This window comes from Salvelinus alpinus, chromosome 3 (genome assembly GCF_045679555.1).
Source record: "Salvelinus alpinus chromosome 3, SLU_Salpinus.1, whole genome shotgun sequence".
NCBI classification, from domain to species: Eukaryota; Metazoa; Chordata; class Actinopteri; order Salmoniformes; family Salmonidae; genus Salvelinus; species Salvelinus alpinus.
In genome coordinates this window covers 31,782,710-31,801,206 of record NC_092088.1, presented here as the reverse complement: position 1 = coordinate 31,801,206, position 18,497 = coordinate 31,782,710, and the positions used below count along the sequence as shown (strand labels likewise).

Below are 18,497 nucleotides of genomic sequence, written 5' to 3'. Positions count from 1 at the left end.
GACAAGAAACGTTCCAAGATAGGATAGAATTACTTGACCAATTAATAGAAGGATTATGACATACTAGCCAGGGATGACCCAAAACAACAGGTGTAAAAGGTGAACGAAAAATCAAAAAGGAAATGGTCTCACTGTGGTTACCAGATACTGTGAGGGTTAAAGGTAGTGTCTCACATCTGATACTGGGGAGAAGACTACCATCTAAGGCGAACATGGGCGTGGGCTTCCCTAACTGTCTGAGAGGAATGTCATGTTTCCGAGCCCATGCTTCGTCCATAAAACAACCCTCAGCCCCTGAGTCTATCAAGGCACTGCAGGAAGCAGCCGAACCGGTCCAGCGTAGATGGACCGACAAGGTAGTACAGGATCTTGATGGAGAGACCTGAGTAGTAGCGCTCACCAGTAGCCCTCCGCTTACTGATGAGCTCTGGCTTTTACTGGACATGACATGACAAAATGTCCAGCAGAACCGCAATAGAGGCAAAGGCGGTTGGTGATTCTCCGTTCCCTCTCCTTAGTCGAGATGCGAATACCTCCCAGCTGCATGGGCTCAGTCTCTGAGCCGGTGGGAGGAGATGGTTGAGATGCGGAGAGGGGAAGCACCGTTAACGCGAGCTCTCTTCCACGAGCTCGATGACGAAGATCTATCCGTCGTTCTATGCGGATGGCGAGTGCAATCAAAGAGTCCACGCTGGAAGGAACCTCCCGGGAGAGAATCTCATCCTTAACCTCAGCGTGAAGTCCCTCCAGAAAACGAGCGAGCAACGCCGGCTCGTTCCAGTCACTGGAGGCAGCAAGAGTGCGAAACTCTATAGAGTAATCCGTTATGGATCGATCACCTTGACATAGGGAGGCCAGGGCCCTGGAAGCCTCCTTCCCAAAAACTGAACGATCAAAAACCCGTATCATCTCCTCTTTAAAGTTCTGATAATCGTTAGAACACTCAGCCCTTGCCTCCCAGATAGCTGTGCCCCACTCCCGAGCCCGACCAGTAAGGAGTGATATGACGTAAGCGATCCGAGCTCTCTCTCTTGAGTACGTGTTGGGCTGGAGAGAGAACACAATATCACACTGGGTGAGAAAGGAGCGACACTCAGTGGGCTGCCCAGAGTAACATGGTGGGTTATTAACCCTAGGTTCCGGAGACTCGGAAGACCAGGAAGTAGCTGGTGGCACGAGACGAAGACTCTGAAACTGTCCAGAGAGATCGGAGACCTGAGCGGCCAGGGTCTCAACGGCATGACGAGCAGCAAACAATTCCTGCTCGTGTCTGCCGAGCATTGCTCCCTGGAACTCGACGGCAGTGTTGAGAGAATCCATAGTCGCTGGGTCCATCTTGGTCGGATTCTTCTGTTATGCTGATGAATGAGGACCCAAAAGCGACGTAATAGTAACAGAGTCTTTATTCCAGTATTAAACAAATAATGATTCTCCTGGATATAATCAATGGTAATCCAAAACAGGAAACTGAAATCCTCTCGTCAATAGAGAGGAACGCCTGGAGACGCGACCACAGACTGCAGGTCGCTTCGGGAAGGCACTGGCCGTAGCTGACATTGACACCTGCTCACACGCAGCATCTGAAGAAGGCAAAGAACACGACAGGGCGAAACAAGGACACAGGTACAGCAAACATCAAACAAGAATCCGACAAGGACAGGAGCGGAAAACAGAGGGAGAAATAGGGACTCTAATCAGAGGGCAAAATAGGGGACAGGTGTGAAAGAGTAAATGAGGTCGTAGGGAGAATGAGAAACAGCTGGGAGCATGAACGGAACGATAGAGAGAGAGAAAGAGAAAGAACCTAATAAGACCAGCAGAGGGAAGCACAGGGACAAGACATGATCAAAGACAAAACATGACAACAATGAGATACGGTCACCTATGCCTCTCTATTTATGCGTGGGAATACTTAGGAAAATATTCCCTAAATTGAAATAACTTTGATCTGATTCCCTGGTGATTTTACAGTATTTTATGTCAAACAATGAAAAATAATAAATAAATAAAACATTTGTTATTGTTTTTTCCCCAAAATAAAATCACCTGCGAGCCAAATTTGGCCCGCGTGCCGCCTATTGGGGAATCCTGTTATACAGCAAGAGAAAGGGGGAAAGCTAAATGGAGAGAGAGTGGAGAAGATTGGATCAAATGTTGTTAGAGTTTCACCCCATCAGTTCAGCTGGTACTTGGAACTATCCAAATAAAGTGTTAACCGAAGCCATTTCCTCTTTATCAAGTTCCTCTTCTCAAACTGGCACAATCTTAAGACCTCAGAACTCAGACCTCTCCTTCCATTTGCGTGTTCATGGGAGCATGACAATGGATTGGATAATACCCCTTTCATTCTACTTATCAGGTAGGCAAAACATATTTACTGTAACATTGCTGGAAATAATAATGTTCAGTTGTAATAATGTTCAGTCCATAGTCTGCCAATATTTTACTTTTTTTGTGTCATTTTTGGTATCATCCAATGACATAAAACATGTACATTTGGAAAGAGGTTGGAAAATAAGTCAGGGAAGCTTCTTTAAATGCGTAGCAATTGGATACTAATCCCAGATGATTGATTGTCTTCCCATACAGAAATGCTTGATAGAGACTATTATACTTTTACACATAAAACTTACTGTTATATATTTACAGTCTTGATCTTGCATCTCCACAGACTACATTTGTGCCAGTTTTTGCAGATCCATTGATATATTTTAGACATCCTCAGTTCTCACTTGTCATTTTTCCTCCTAGTACAAAACTCCTACAACTACTATTACCTCTACTACTACTAGTACTACTACTACTACAGTAGTGACTTTGGGCTTGCTACACTACTACCAAAGTCCTGTTTCCATAGAAATCTATCTCCATATAATGTGAGGGTGTAAGTAAATGCAAGCGTACATTTTATGTTGAAACCTTGTGGTAGGAAACTCTATGAAGCCACAGGTTATTTCCTCCCTCAGACCATGTTGGGTTCTCTAGTTCTTTAATAGAGGGCCATACTAGTATTATTGAAAGTGTAGCATGCTTACAGCTATGAACATTTTTCTAAGCTTTTACACATGAAACTTACGTAGTGTAATTATGAACCTGTCCATGATGCATAAACATCAGCCCCTTTATCACATTCATAATGTATTGTAAGACTTGTTAAAATATAAGCATTAATTACACTACATGTGCTTGTTATATACAGTACACTGAACAACAATATAAACACAACATGTAAAGTATTGGTCCCATGTTTCATGACATGAAATATAAGATCCCTGAAATGTCCCATACCCACAAAAAGCATATTTGTCTCAAATTTGTTTACATCCCTGTTAGTGACCATTTATCCTTTGCCAAGATAATCCATCCACCTGACAGGTGTGGCATATCAAGAAGATGATTAAACAGCATGATCAATACACAGGTGCACACTGTGCTGGGGACAATAAAAGGCCACTCTAAAATGTTTTATCACACAACACAATGCCACAGATGTCTCAAGTTTTGAGGGAATGTGCAGTTAGCATGCTGACTGCAGGAATGTCCACCAGAGCTGTTGCCAGAGAATTACAGTAAATGTTCATTTATCTACCATAAGCTGCCTCCAACATCGTTTTAGAGAATTTGGCAGTATGTCCAACCGTCCCTCACAACCGCAGACCACATGTATGGCGTCATGTGGGCATGCGGTTTGCTGATGTCAACATTGTGAGGGACGTGAGTGCCCCATGTTGGAGGTGTGGTTATGGTGTGGGCAGGCAGGCATAAGCTATGGGTTATGGTGTGGGCAGGAATAAGCTATCACCTCATGTTTCAGTATGATAATACACAGCCCCATGTTGCAAGTACCTGTACACAATTCCTGGAAGCTGTAAATATCCCAGTTCTTCCATGGCCTGCATACTCACCAGTCACGTCACCCATTGAGAATGTTCGGGATGCTCTGGATCGACATGTACAACACCATGTTCCAGTTCTCACTTATATTCAGCAACTTCGTACAGCCCTTTAAGAGGAGTGGGACAACATTCCACAGGCCACAATCAACAGCCTGATCAACGTTATGTTAAGGAGATGTGTCGCGCTGCATGAGGCAAATGATGGTCACACCAGATACTTACTGTTTTTTTGATCCACGCCCCTAAACTTTTTTTTAAGGTATCTGTGACCAAGAGATGCATATCTGTATTCCCAGTCATGTAAAATCCATAGTTTAGGGCCTAATTTATTTATTTAAATTGACTGATTTCCCTTATAAACTATAACTCAGTAAAATCTTTGAAATTGTTACATGTTGCGATAATATATTTGTTCAGTATATTTTGCCAAATGGTTTAGTGCGTGGGTGTACTGTGTTGCAACTTGTCACCAAGAGGTCATCAATTCATGCATGTAAATGCTTATTAGACATCAGTGTTGTGTTTGAGACGACCTAAAGCGAGACCGATTCAACACCGGAGGGATTCGAGTCTGAGTCAAGACCACGACCAGGGGTGGGTGGGGGGGGGGGGCGAGACCAATTCCAGACCGAGACCGGGAGGGGGACAAGAGGTCCGAGACCGAGTCAAGAATGAGACCAGAAAAATGAGTCCAATTCAAGAACATGTTTGGAATTTTATCGCCAACATAATAGAAGTTCAAAATGTCCAGTATTTCTGTGATCATATTTCAGAAGAAGATACAGATTCTTTAGACATTCAGAATGGTGAAAAAATGCATGCTCAGGGCAAATGGAGCCACTCGATAAATTATTACTAACCCAAAAACAGTGGGGAACAATGTGGGCCTTCTACGCTTTCAGAGAAAGACTAAGGATTTATAAAATAATAACATTTGTAATAATTAGATTATTCTTTTCAAAGATGTTCTAATTTAATCTCTTCATTTTTTGTTGGAAAGGAAAGAGAAGATTAAAAAAAGATGCAATAAGGATGTTATATGGTGGTTTATGGTCATTGGCTAGTTGTTCAGAAGCTTGATAGAAGGCATCTGCCATCTGCCTGTATTAGGGCAAAACGTTGGAGTGACAGTGGAGTCAACCAATCACATTGACTTCACATTAACAAAAGCTAGCTAGATAGACCATGGGAAAACGTATGGAAACGTCTGCCTTCGAGTAATAGTTGTACATTTTGATTGGGAAATGCTAGCCTAATGGTTGTGTTTTTGTATTCTTAAGATTTTGATCTAATGGCTTATTATGTCCGAGTGAATGGACTGCTTATGCTGTGTGTGACTGCTGTCTTTTCATCTGCCATATGCAGTGGTGTTGTGGTGTCTGGAGAAGTGGGTTCTTTGTGAAGGAAATGCGCCCTGTGTGAAAAATCCTTTGTCTTCCTATAGATTTGTCTGATTTTCACTCTCAAATAATAAAAAAAAAAAAAATGTATGTTCTAAGTCCACAACAATGCTTAAACCATATCAGGAGACTGTTTTTGAGGTCTGGGAGATTGTAGTTGCTCTTTAATTCGAATGAGCAAAACAAATGCTCCCCCCATTGATACAAATCAACATTATATCATTCTGTCAGGTAGACCTAAATTTTTGTCAACATTTTATTGGGAAGGTTTTTGGGGAAAACCTTTAGAAATGTTCATGACGAATGAATTGGGCATCGCAAATAGCCTACTAACCAAGATTACGGACCAAACTTTTTCAATACCTGGTTTGCATACTGATTGTTGTCTTAGTTAGCATTTACTGGTCGATACCAGAAGTTGAAACGTCTTTCCTACCTACCAGGTGCCGATGTCATTATTTTGTGAGCTGCTCCATGCAACAACCAGTTGAGAGCAGCACACTCTTTCTGCCTGCAAATGATATTCAGTAGGGTGGAAGGGTAGCTTAGTGGTTAGAGTGTTGGACTAGTAACCGAAAAGTTGCAAGATCAAATCCCCAAGCTGACAAGGTCAGCCCCTGAACAAGGCAGTTAACCTGTTCCTAGGCTGTCATTGAAAATAAGAATTTGTTCTTAACTGACTTGCCTAGTTAAATACATAATACTGTTGAAATTAGGCTATTTGTGCTCCAGATGTGAATATATTTCATGTCCTTTGCGATTGTGTAGGCTACTTTGTGCATGTTTTTCTGTTGTCCTACATAATTAATAAGTCGTATACCTCCACTACACTACTTCAATACGCAACAGTAGGGATTAAGTAATGAGTATAGGCAATGCCCACTGAAAAAAGTGGGTATAGGGTGTATACCTGTGTATATCCTCCACTCAGTGGCGGTTGGTGCCATTTAAGATGAGGCAGGACCAACCGCCACTAGCTGTCCCAGTCAAGTTTATGAGATCAATTTTTGAGATCGGTTTCAATATCTTACACTCTTAAATAGATTATCATACATGTTTTGAAAGAAAATGTGGAATGTTTGGGTTGTGGTAATGCTCTTTCTGATATATTGTCTCCTCTGCTTAGTGCCTCAAGGTGCTTTGGCTTTTAACATTGACCCAGTTGCTTGGAAGTATGTCAGCAAACCTGCTGCTGCTGGGTTTGGATACAAGGTGGTACAGAATAGCCCAGAAAGGTAAGAAAAAGCATATGGAGACAAGTCTAGTGACTTGGTTTGACCTTTTCTTTCTTTTTCAAAAATGTAATTTTCCTCATTGGCCAGTGTATTAGGTACACGGAAATGGTTCGTAGTGGCTTGCTATATAAATCAGGCAGACACGCATCAAGGTATTCAGTTACTGTTCGATTGAATGTTAGAATGGGAAAAAAAAACAAGCGACCTAAGCGACTTTGAGCATGGTATGAGCGATGGTGCCAGGTGTGCCGGTCCCAAGTATCTCAGAAACGTCCGGCCTCCTGGGCATTTCACGCACGAGAATGGTGCTATGAACAAAAAAACATCCAGTCAGTGGCAGTCCTGTGGGTGAAAACAGCTCATTGATGAGAGGTCGAAGGAGAAGGGCAAGAATCATGCAAGCTAACAGGAGCGACACAAAGAGGCAAATAATGCAGTACAACAGTGTTGTGCAGAACAATATCTCAGAACTCACAACTCATCGGTCCTTGTCAAGGATGGGCTATTGCAGCAGATGACTACACAGCTAAAAACAAGAAGTGGCTCCAGTGGGCACGCGATCAGCAACACTGGACAATTGAGGAGTGGAAAAACATTGCCTGGTCCGACAAATCCCAGTTCCTGTTGCGTCAGGATTTGGCCGTAAGCAGCATGAGTCTGTGGGATGACATCCATACAAGCATTAATTAAAACACTATTTTTACCTCAACATAGTGTGAAATACACATATAAATAATAGCCTAAATGTTGACACATTTTTTTGTGGGGCAATGAGGAGATTCGGGATTTTTCCCCCACGGCACCTTTCCCCTACGTGTTTCCATGCCATTTCCATTGTTTTGGTCGAGTTCCATTGACTTCTTTACTGCATCTATGTTGTGTTGTAGAACAGCTGACTGAAGACCAGGCATTCAGATCAAACAGATGAGACTTTGTGACTTGTCAGAGAAATATTAGCAAGGCTAAGCAAGGCTAGCTATAGCTGCAAGGCTAAAACAAAATGTTAGCGCATTGTTCTCCGATTGGCTAAATGGATCAGTCTCGTAGCAAAAATTTTGCTCAAGATTTGACATGTTGAAACTTGGAAACTCCAGCAGCCGTCTTGAGACGTTCTAAAACTAGACCGTTCAGATCAAGTAAACTTTGTTCTAAATCTGTATAAAAATGTCTTGTCGCGTCTTATGTATCTGAAATTGGCTTCATCATTTTTGGTGTTGTATTTTTGTCAATTAATATAACATAAACACACCTTTGACCTCTAGGTTGCTTATAAGTGCCCCCCTGGAGGAGTATACGCAAAATAGGAGGGGACAGGTTTACCAATGTCTGGTCAGAGATTCATCTTGCAAACCATTGTCAATACAAGGTATGTATGGTAGAATATACTACTCAAATATGTCTGTTCATTAGGAATGGGACATTTCTTGATTACTGTTGAGCCTACCTGTGTTGTCAGATGAAAACCTTGTAATTCTATTGTTGCCAATTTTCCATCTTTTTTTACATGTAATGAAATCAGTTACTTCCCTAAATGTACTATAAACATTATATGACTCTAGGACTAACAAAATGTATTCAAAATAGCTTTTGAAGTTTGATAATTGTATGGTTGTTAACAGTAAAATATGGCCGTTTTTTCCATTTGCTAAAAAGTTTATATTTTGGAGATATGAGGTTTTCATCTGACAGTGACAATAGACTTCTGTAGAATAAGAGATGAGTTGAGAGACGGTACTTGACTAATCTCTAACAAGAAAATCGAATAATATATTTTTTTTTTGGGGGGGGGGGTGTCTAACAATACAAATACAAATCTAAGATGTTTATACCACAAATTCTCCCCTGTTGTGTTTTAAAGTGCCCAGTCATGGGGTCAATATGTCTCTTGGTTTGTCAATGACAATGGATCCAGAGTCACGAAACACCATGGTGAGTGGAATGTGTGTTCACGTCTTAGCCATATTGATGAAAAACCACAAGGACATAATCAAACTGGTGCATTGCTTTTCGTGATTATTATCATTTTGTTCATCATCTCCCCACCTTCTGTTCCTTATAGGTATGCGGACCAACCATCCCAAGAGAGTGCAAAACCATCACCACCTACAACGGGATGTGCTTTGAAATCGACCCAAGTCCTAAAGTGGGACAACCTGTCCCTTCATCTCTGGAAGGTAATCCAAGGTTGTATTAAGGTAGTCGGGTTGGTTGAGTCAACATAGGTTTCATAAACAGACTTTCAAATCTTAAATATATTAAAATAAAATAGACCTATTGTGGTACAGATGTTGTCTTTTTTGTGTGTGTCACGCCACAGCACGCAACATAATTATGGAGGGTTATCAGTGCCAATTCTTAAATGCAATGCTTAAATGTTAAATTGCAATGTGACAATGACAAACGCAATGCCAAAATATTACATTGCCTTTATGCATTTACATGAAGGACTAATGGTTTGGGTCTCTGCCATTTGACTTCACATTATTTTTGCTCTGTTTTGCTCTTTTTCTGTACATTTTGACCAGAATGTCCTGGGCAAACAGACATAGCCTTTCTATTGGATGGTTCAGGAAGTGTTGGTGGAAGTGATTTTGAAAAAATGAAAACCTTCGTGAAAGATCTGATCAAGGAATTTCTGGAAAGGGATACTAAGGTAAGAACTACTTTTACATGTTATTATAGAAAGAAAGATCTGATCAGGGAATTTCTGGGAAGGGATACTAAGGTAAGAACTACTTTTACATGTTATTATAGAAAGAAAGCTAAAAGATGCACTGTTTTAATTGCATTCATTGGTGATTAGGGTTGAGGTCGGAAAAAAATCATATATTTTCAATGATTTCTCAATAACCTGAAAAGGAGAAGCTATTTGTCATCCTTTTGTTTTATTCAAATCACTCTGAATTGAGTGACTTCAATTATAATTGACCACAACCCTGATATTGCTCAACATAACAATATTTAGTCAAATATGCAACATGTAGTTATTCGTTTATGTAGACTGGCAATTGTATTTGCATTGACGAGATCAACAATAAAAATGTCACTGAAGTATTCATATGACTAAGCTTCTTGTTGGTATTCTGTGTCTCCATTATACTGATAGATGCAGTCACTACTACAGTATTTTTTGCTCATCCTTATCAAGGGTGTCAATAATTTTGGACACACCTGTTCCCTTTCTTTTTACAGTTTGCAGTTGCCCAGTATTCAGGCTATTGCACTATACATTTTGACTTAAATACGTTTAATGTCATGAAGTGGGATAATCAAGTGAGTAGTATTCGTCAACAAGGTGGAGGGACTTACACGGCAGCATCCATCAAAAAAGTTGTGTAAGTGCATAATATTTACAGTATATAGACATATTACAGTATATTTCCCCATAGAGTCAACATACAGAATATTACCATACAACATTTTAAAAAGTTAATCTACAACCTTTTCTGATCAAAAAGCCAAGATGTCTTTTCAACGAGTGGAGGATCCAGACCAAGGGCAAAGAAGATCTTGATAGTCATTACAGATGGAGAATCAAATGACAGCTGGATGCTGGGGAATGCAGCCTCTGAGGCTGAAGCCAAAAACATTATTCGATTTGCCATTGGGGTAAGTTGTTTGCCTCACTGTGTTTCTTTGTACACCATTCTACGCAAAATTGTCACGTTCGCTGGAATAATTATCGGACCAAGCTGCAGCGCGATATGGTTTCCACATATTATTTATTAGAAATGCACAAAACAACAAAGAAAGAACGAAACAAACAACGAACCGTAACAAAGAGGTGTAACATACACTAACTCAAAACAATATCCCATAAAACACAGGTGGAAAAAATGCTACTTAAATATGATCCCCAATTAGAGACAACGATAGCCAGCTACCTCTAATTGGGAATCATACCAAACACCAACATAGAAAAACTAAACTAGAACCACACATAGAAAATAATAGGGTCACGCGCTGACCTACTATACCATAGAAAAACAAAAGCTTTCTATGGTCAGGGCGTGACAAAAATAATATCTTCTTTTTCATTACGTATTATTATATTTAAAAAATAATAATAATAATTATCAATTGATCAATGCCTCTTTTGTATTCAACTTTTTGTGTCACAGGTCACGATAACAACGGTTTACACGACAACTTAGTTGTCCTGTGCAGCCACATTTTTATTACATTTAAATAGACTTCATAGACTTAAAATCACAATATTTGTATTTTTTGTTCATTAATATACAGTTGAAGTCGGAAGTATACATATACTTAGGTTGGAATCATTAAAACTCACTTTTCAACCACTCCACAAATGTATTGTTAACAAACTATAGTTTGGCAAGTCGGTAAAGACATCTACTTTGTGCATGACACAAGTAATTTTTCCAACAATTGTTTGCAGACAGATTATTTCACTTATAACTCACTGTGTCACAATTCCAGTGGGTCAGAAGTTTACATACAATAAATTGACTGTGCCTTTAAACAGTTTGGAAAAATCCTGAAAATGATGTCATGGCTTTAGAAGCTTCTGATAGGCTAATTGACATAATTTGAGTCAATTGGAGGTGTACCTGTGGATGTATTTCAAGGCCTACCTTCAAATTCAGTGGGGGAGGCTTGCAAGCCGAAGAACACCATCCCAACCGTGAAGCACGGGGGTGTCAGCATTATGTTGTGGGGGTGCTTTGCTGCAGGAGGGACTGGTGCACTTCACAAAATAGATGGCATCATGAGGAAAGGAAAATTATGTGGATATATTGAAGCAACATCTCAAGACATCAGTCAGGAAGTCAAAGCTTGGTCGCAAATGGGTCTTCCAAATGGACAATGACCCCAAGAATACATCCAAAGTTAAGCAAAATGGCTTAAGGACAACAAAGTCAAGGTATTGAAGTGGCCATCACAAAGCCCTGACCTCAATCCTATAGAAAATTTGTGGGCAGAACTGAAAAAGCGTGTGCGAGCAAGGAGGCCTACAAACCTGACTCAGTTACATCAGCTCTGTCAGGATGAAAGGTTCAAAATTCACCCAACTTATTGTGGAAGCTTGTGGAAGGCTACCAGAAACGTTTGACCCAAGTTAAACAATTTAAAGGCAATGCTACCAAATACTAATTGAGTGTATGTAAACTTCTGACCCACTGGGAACGTGATGAAAGAAATAAAAGCTGAAATAAATCCTTCTCTCTAATATTATTCTGACATGTCACATTCTTAAAATAAAGTGGTGATCCTAACTGACATAAGACAGGGAATTTTTATTAGGATTAAATGTCAGGAATTGTGAAAAGCGGAGTTTAAATGTATTTGGCTAAGGTATATGTAAACTTCGGACTTCAACTGTATAATGCCACTACTCAGAAATTATGATTTTGAATGAACAGCGACTAAGTATCTGTGTCTATTTCTGGATTTCCTCAGGTGGGCAGAGCCTTTTCTAAGCCCTCAGCAAGAAAGGAGTTAGAAACAATTGCCTCCTCTCCACCAAGCAACCACATGTTTCAAGTGGGCAGCTTCCAAGCACTTGGCCAAATCAAGGATACATTACAGAACAGCATTTTTCCTATTGAAGGTATGGTTACTTTTCTTGATTTGTCTGTCAAGCCACTATAGTCCTCATCAGTCCACCACACCATTGCAATCTAACTTTTAATGAAGTGTGAATGAGTGTCACGATCGTCTTGCGGTGAGAGAGAGGACCAAGGCGCAGCGTGTGAAAAATACATCTTCTCTTTATTTAGAAGAAGAACAGACGAAACAAAACAACAAATAGACGAACGTGAAACTATAAACGACTAAGTGCAAACATGCAACATAGACATAGACAATTACCCACAAAACCCAAATGCCTATGGCTGCCTTAAATATGGCTCTCAATCAGAGACAATAAACCACAGCTGCCTCTAATTGAGAACCAATCTAGGCAGCCATAGACATACAAACACCTAGACAAGACACTGACCTATTAAACGTACAAACCCCTAGACAAACCAAAACACATACATTCCCCATGTCACACCCTGACCTAACTAAAATAATAATGAAAACAAAGATAACTAAGGCCAGGGTGTGACAATGAGGTGTTTACCTATCTTGAATATCTGTCCTGCTAAAGCTTGTATGAGTCTACCGCTACCTTAGTTGATTGTTAACAATAACATAATATGTAACCTACAGGACATACTGTATAATACTAACTCATGTGAATGTTGATAGGAATCAGACCATCTCACACTGTTAAACCACTAACGTGAATGTGATATCTCAGACTGCCATGTTTGTTGACTAGTTTTTCTGTCTTGTTTTGGTATTGCAGGATCTCAGACTACTGGGGAATCTATACAGATGGAAATGGCCCAGGAGGGATTCAGTGCAGCATACATACCAGGGGTAGGAAAAACTCCCTTGTCCATAAATGGCTCAAGTCCTGCATGCTTTCTCATTGGCTGGCTTGGCTTTCATGCCAAGCACTAATCCTGTTTTCTGGTCACTAATTAAAATATAATTGCATGTAATATAAGTCAAATAAAATGTATAGTCTTCAATTAGTACATTTGCCCATCCTTGCCAGGGAGGATTCCAGATGGGATCTGTTGGAGCCTTCCAATGGAGGGGGGCTTACCAGGAATACACAAGAGGAAATTTAAACCCGACACCACAACAGAGTCTGAACATGGAACCAGATAGCTATATGGGTGAGAAAATCTACTGAAAAAAACACCCAGACGTACACTGTTATTATTGGCTCTGACCCTGTGAATTTCCCACCTCAGGGTACTCCATGGCAGTTGCTAGGACACAGAGTCGCCAGTTTACCATTTTAGGTGCTCCAAGATTTAAACACACTGGACGAGTGGTGGTTCTTCCGTCCAAAGACACAGACAAGCCGATAGAATTTTCTGGACAGGTGTGTACACAACTGAAACATTGTTGACTGAAAATAATGTTGAATATCATAACTTGCATTCTCCAAAAAGGTATGTGGGTAGCAGCAGACCTACAGGTAAATCCTGAAACTGTAGCAAATTGAAAAAGAAAATTATGACACACAGTGATGCTCCATGATTATTATAGGTGATGGATTCAACCTGAGAATTTTTGTCAAATGAACTAATGAATGTTGAACAACATTTTAGTTTGTTTGAGATTTGATCATGTGAAAGCTAACCCGCTCATATGAAAAAAACAACAACAATTGGACTCTGATTCGAACTTCAAGAAACTAGTTGTGAAAATGACCTAATAGAACAGACGATTGGATCTAGGAATATGGTAAATAATGAGCAATCTTGCTAATTGCCACAAGCCACAGTAAATGGTTGAGACATTTTCAAAGGACAGTTGTGTAGTGATGCCTAGGGAAGTGGGTGTTCCCCTATTTGGCAAAAGATTTGCCCAAATGGCCCGCCCAGTGAAGGAAAGGTGCCCTGTGTAAAATTGCTATGTTTTCCTATAGTTTTATCAGGTTTTCACTCTCAAAATCACACCGTTTTATAGAAAAATTACAAAGATATGTTTGAAGTCCACAACAATGCTTAAACCATATCAGGAGACAGTTCAGTGAGACAGTGTATAGTTCTGCTTATTAAGTACCTCTACGTGCGGTCATAGGCTCCGAAAGTTCTGGCAGTGTCATATTTCTTTTGCCTTTAGTGTGGCTGGTGTTACGAGCCAATCCTGGTGACTGACCAATAGGAACACGACAGGCACTGAATATGCAGTCATGTTTACATGACACATCTGAAATCAGGCTACCTGATGGGATTTTGATGAATGCGCAAAATTGTCAATCAAAATAAAGGTTCTACCATAGCGACCATGTTTCTTTGGGGAAACCTGAGTTCGGACATACAGTGCTTTCGGAAAGTATTCAGACCCATTCCGTTTTTCCACATTTTGTTACCTTACAGCCTTATTCTAAAATGGATAAAATAAATGTTTTACTCATCAATCTACACACAATACCTCATAATGACAAAGCAAAAACAGGTTTTTAGAAATGTGTAACTATTCAGAGCTTTTGCTATGAGGCTCGAAATTGAGCTCAGGTGCATCTTGTTTCCATTGATCATCATTGAGATGTTTCTAAAACTTGACTGGAGGCCACCTGTGGTAAATGAAATTGATTGGACATGATTTGGAAAGGCACACACCTGTCTATATAAGGTCCCACAGTTGGCAGTGCATGTCAGATCAAAACCAAGCCACGGGGTCTAAGGAATTGTCCGTAGAGCTCCGAGACAGGATTGTGTCAAGGCACGGATCTGGGGAAAGATACCAAAAAATGTCTGCAGCATTGAAGGTCCCCAAGAACACAGTGGCATCCATCATTCTTAAATGAGAGAAGTTTGGAGCCACCAAGACTCTTCCTAGAGCTGGCCACCCAGCCAAACTGAGCAATCGGGGGAGCAGGACCTTGGTCAGGGAGGTGACAAAGAACCCAAATGTCTGCAGCACTTCACCAATCAGGCCTTTATGGTAGACTGGCCATTCCTCAGTATAAGGCACATGACAGGCCACTTGGAGTTTGCCAAAAGGCACCTAAAAGACTCTCAAACCATGTGAAACAAGATTCTCTGGTGTGATGAAACCAAGATTGAACTCTTTGGCCTGAATGTCAAGCGTCACGTCTGGAGGAAACCTGGCACCATCCCTACGGTGAAGTATGGTGGTGGCAGCATCATGCTGTGTAGATGTTTTTCAGCTCAGGGATTGGGATCGAGGGAAAGATGAATGAAACAAATTATAGAGAGATCCTTGATGAAAACCTGCTCCAGAGTGCTCAGGACATCAGACTGGGGGGAAGGTTCACCTTCTAACAAGACAATGACCCTAAGCATACAGGCAAGACAACGCAGGAGTGGCTACAGGAAGTCTCTGAATGTTCTTGAGTGGCCCAGCCAGAACCCGGTCTTGAACCAATCGAAAATCTCTGGAGAGAACTGAAAATAGCTGTGTAGCAATGCTCCCCATCCAACCTAACAGAGCTAGAGAGGATTTGCAGAGAAGAATGGGCGAAACTGCCCAAATACAGGTGTGCCAAGCTTGTAGCGTCTTACCCAAGAAGACTCAAGGCTGTAATCGCTGCTAAAGTTGCTTCAACAAAGTACTGAGTAAAGGGTCTGAATACTTATATTTTTAAATGTTCATCATTTTGCAAGTATTTCTGAAAACAGTTTTTCTTTGTCATTATGAGGTATTGTGTGTAGATAGATGAGGGGAAAAAAACAGTTGAATCCATTTTAGAATAAGGCTGTAACATAACATAATGTGGAAAAAGTCAATGAGTCTGAATACTTTTGAAATGTACCGTATAAAGTTTGAATGTGACAAATATTTCTAAGATGCATACTTTCAGTTTTTCCGAACTCGGCTTAATCATTACAACAATTATAGCTGCTTTTAGCAACGCAGGTGTATTTACATACTCTAGTGTTGATCCCTATTGTATTGGGTTGCACATAAACAGTCCGCGGGAAGCCAAAAGTTCAATTCAATTTCATTTCAACTTACTGTGCTGGTGGCCAAGACGGTTGGGCAGGGAGTTGAGACGAAATATCTAAAGGAATGTATTATTAAACAGACTTTACAAACATGGGTCTGTTGTAGACCCATTTCCTCTATGCTTAGTGATGGATCAAAATGTACAGAATTGGTACTTGGAGAAAAATGGGGGAGGGTCATGCTGGTTCAATTTCAGTCAAGGGGAAGGTTTAGTAATTTTGAAATCTAGTCCAGGGGATGGTCATGTAATATGTAATTAATGAAATGTCAATTTTCTCAGTGTTTTAGAATTAGTTGCTATCAATGTGTGACGATGCCACTCCTCATCTCTGACGCAATATCTGGTGCGCCTATTGGCCATTTAATGTGGTCTCAATCAAATGATCCATAGCCTATCGGCTATGAAGTGTATGCTCGGAGAAGCACACAGCAAAGTTATATTTCTAAGAAAAATAAGTAAAACTAGGCTCCATTACACACTGCAATTCTCTGCTCTGCTCTTGCTGATCAAAACCTTTTTTTGTGTGCTGCCTGGTCAATTCTCTGCTGTGAGAACTGAGGCCTACAGTTGCAGTTCAGGAGGCGAGTCAAATGCTTCTTCCGAAAATATATTTTTATTTGGCCTAGTCCCAAAAAATGCAATATCTTGCGGGCAGACTAGCCTATATAGCCTATGTTCTGTTCATTTTGAGAAGGAGAGCGAGAAGATGAGGAGAATGACCGGTGGTCAACTTTGATAGCTTGCTACTACTATAATAGATTTTTTTTAAACATGATGTTTCTTGCCCATTATGCATTTATCAGAGTTATTGACCTCACAATAAGACAGATTCGAGTAACGCAATATCTACATTGTGGTGCTGAAACCTGAAACAGCAGGCGTGGCACAATCAATCGGAAATGAACTCATGGTGCTGAAAGTAGGCACATTTGAGTAGGCATTTAAGGATTTCAACCGTCTTCATTTTAGGCTACTAACATCAATAGGGCATTGTGTTTCAGCCTATTTCTTGCTATTTAAGTAATAGCCTAAGAGGTAGGCCTGTTTGAAATGCAAAATTAGGCTATAGGCTACTACAGTGCCTTCAGAAATTAATCATACCCCTTTGACTTATTCCACATTTTGAAAGAGTTTCAGACTGAATTCAAAATGGATTAAATAGATTTCTCTTCTCACCAATCTACACACGATACCCCATAATCCCAAAGTAAAAACAAATTGAGAAATTTGAGCAAATTAATTGAAAATGAAATACAAATATTCAAATGTACAGTATTCACACCCCTGAGTCAATACTTTGTAGAAGCAGCTTTGGCTGCGATTACAGCTGTCAGTACTTCTAGGTAAGTCTCTCTAAGAGCTTTCGACACCTGGATTGTTCAACATTTGCTCAATATTCTTTTCAAAATTCTTCAAGCTCTGTTTTTGGTTGTTGATCATTGATAGACAACCATTTTCGGGTCTTGCCATTGAGTTTAAAGTAGAATTAAGTCAAAATTGTAACTCGGCCACTCAGTAAGATTCACTGTCTTCTTGGTAAGACACTCTAGTGTATATTTGGCCTTGTGTTTTAGGTTATTGTCCTGCTGAAAGGTGAATTCATCTCCCAGTGTCTGGTGGATAGCAGACTGAAGCAGGTTTTTCTCTAGGAGTTTGTGTTTAACCCAATTCCATTTATTTTTTATCCTGAAAAACTCCCCAGTCCTTAATGACTACAAGCATATCCATAACATGATGCAGCCACCACTATGCTTGAAAATATGGACAGTGATACTCATTAAAGTGTTGTTTTGGATTTGCCCCAAACATAACATTTTGTATTCAGGACAAAAAGATAATTGCTTTGCCATATTGTTTTGCAGTATTACTTTAGTGCCTTATTGCAAACATGATGCATGTTTTGGAATATTTTTATTCTGTACAGGCTTCCGTCTTTTCACTCTTTCAATTAGATTAGTATTGTGTAGTAACTACAATGTTGTTGATCCAGCCTTAGTTTTCTCCTATCACAGCCATTCAATTCAGTAACTGTTTTAAATTCACCATAAGCCTGATGGTGAAATTCCTGAGCATTTTCCTTCCTCTCCGGCAACTGAGTTAGGAAGGACACCTGTGTCTTTGTAGTGACTTGATGTATTAATACACCATCCAAAGTGTAATTAATAACTTCACCATACTCAAAGGGATATTCAATGTCTGCTTTTTTATTTTTTACCCATCTACCAATAGGTGCCCTTCTTTGCGATTAGGCATTAGAAAATCTCCCTGGTCTTTGTGGTTGAATCTGTGTTTGAAATGCAATGCTCGACTGAGGGACCTTACAGAAAATTGTATGTGTGGGGTCAGAGATGAGATAGTGTTTAACATGATTTTTGAATGACTATTATTGCACACAGAGTGCCTGCAAATTATTATTTGACTTGTTCATACTATATATGGTGCTTTTTCACTATAGCAC

At 40.1% G+C, this 18,497-nt stretch overlaps 1 protein-coding gene across 2 annotated transcripts in view; it reads left to right on the top strand.

Moving 5' to 3' along the window:
• The first annotated feature begins 2,226 nt into the window (after positions 1–2,226).
• LOC139569644 (integrin alpha-X) overlaps positions 2,227–18,497 on the top strand; it is a 60,420-nt gene continuing 44,149 nt past the window's right edge. For both annotated transcript variants that reach the window (XR_011673916.1, XM_071391058.1), the window contains exons 1-12: positions 2,227–2,359; positions 6,423–6,531; positions 7,794–7,897; positions 8,390–8,460; positions 8,591–8,705; positions 9,057–9,184; positions 9,724–9,866; positions 9,990–10,140; positions 11,956–12,106; positions 12,851–12,924; positions 13,106–13,229; positions 13,308–13,441. Coding sequence is in view for 1 of the 2 variants with exons in the window: in XM_071391058.1 (XP_071247159.1) it covers positions 2,317–2,359; positions 6,423–6,531; positions 7,794–7,897; positions 8,390–8,460; positions 8,591–8,705; positions 9,057–9,184; positions 9,724–9,866; positions 9,990–10,140; positions 11,956–12,106; positions 12,851–12,924; positions 13,106–13,229; positions 13,308–13,441 (1,347 nt within the window). In the remaining variant the exon portion in view is untranslated. The remainder of the gene's footprint in view (positions 2,360–6,422; positions 6,532–7,793; positions 7,898–8,389; positions 8,461–8,590; positions 8,706–9,056; positions 9,185–9,723; positions 9,867–9,989; positions 10,141–11,955; positions 12,107–12,850; positions 12,925–13,105; positions 13,230–13,307; positions 13,442–18,497) is intronic.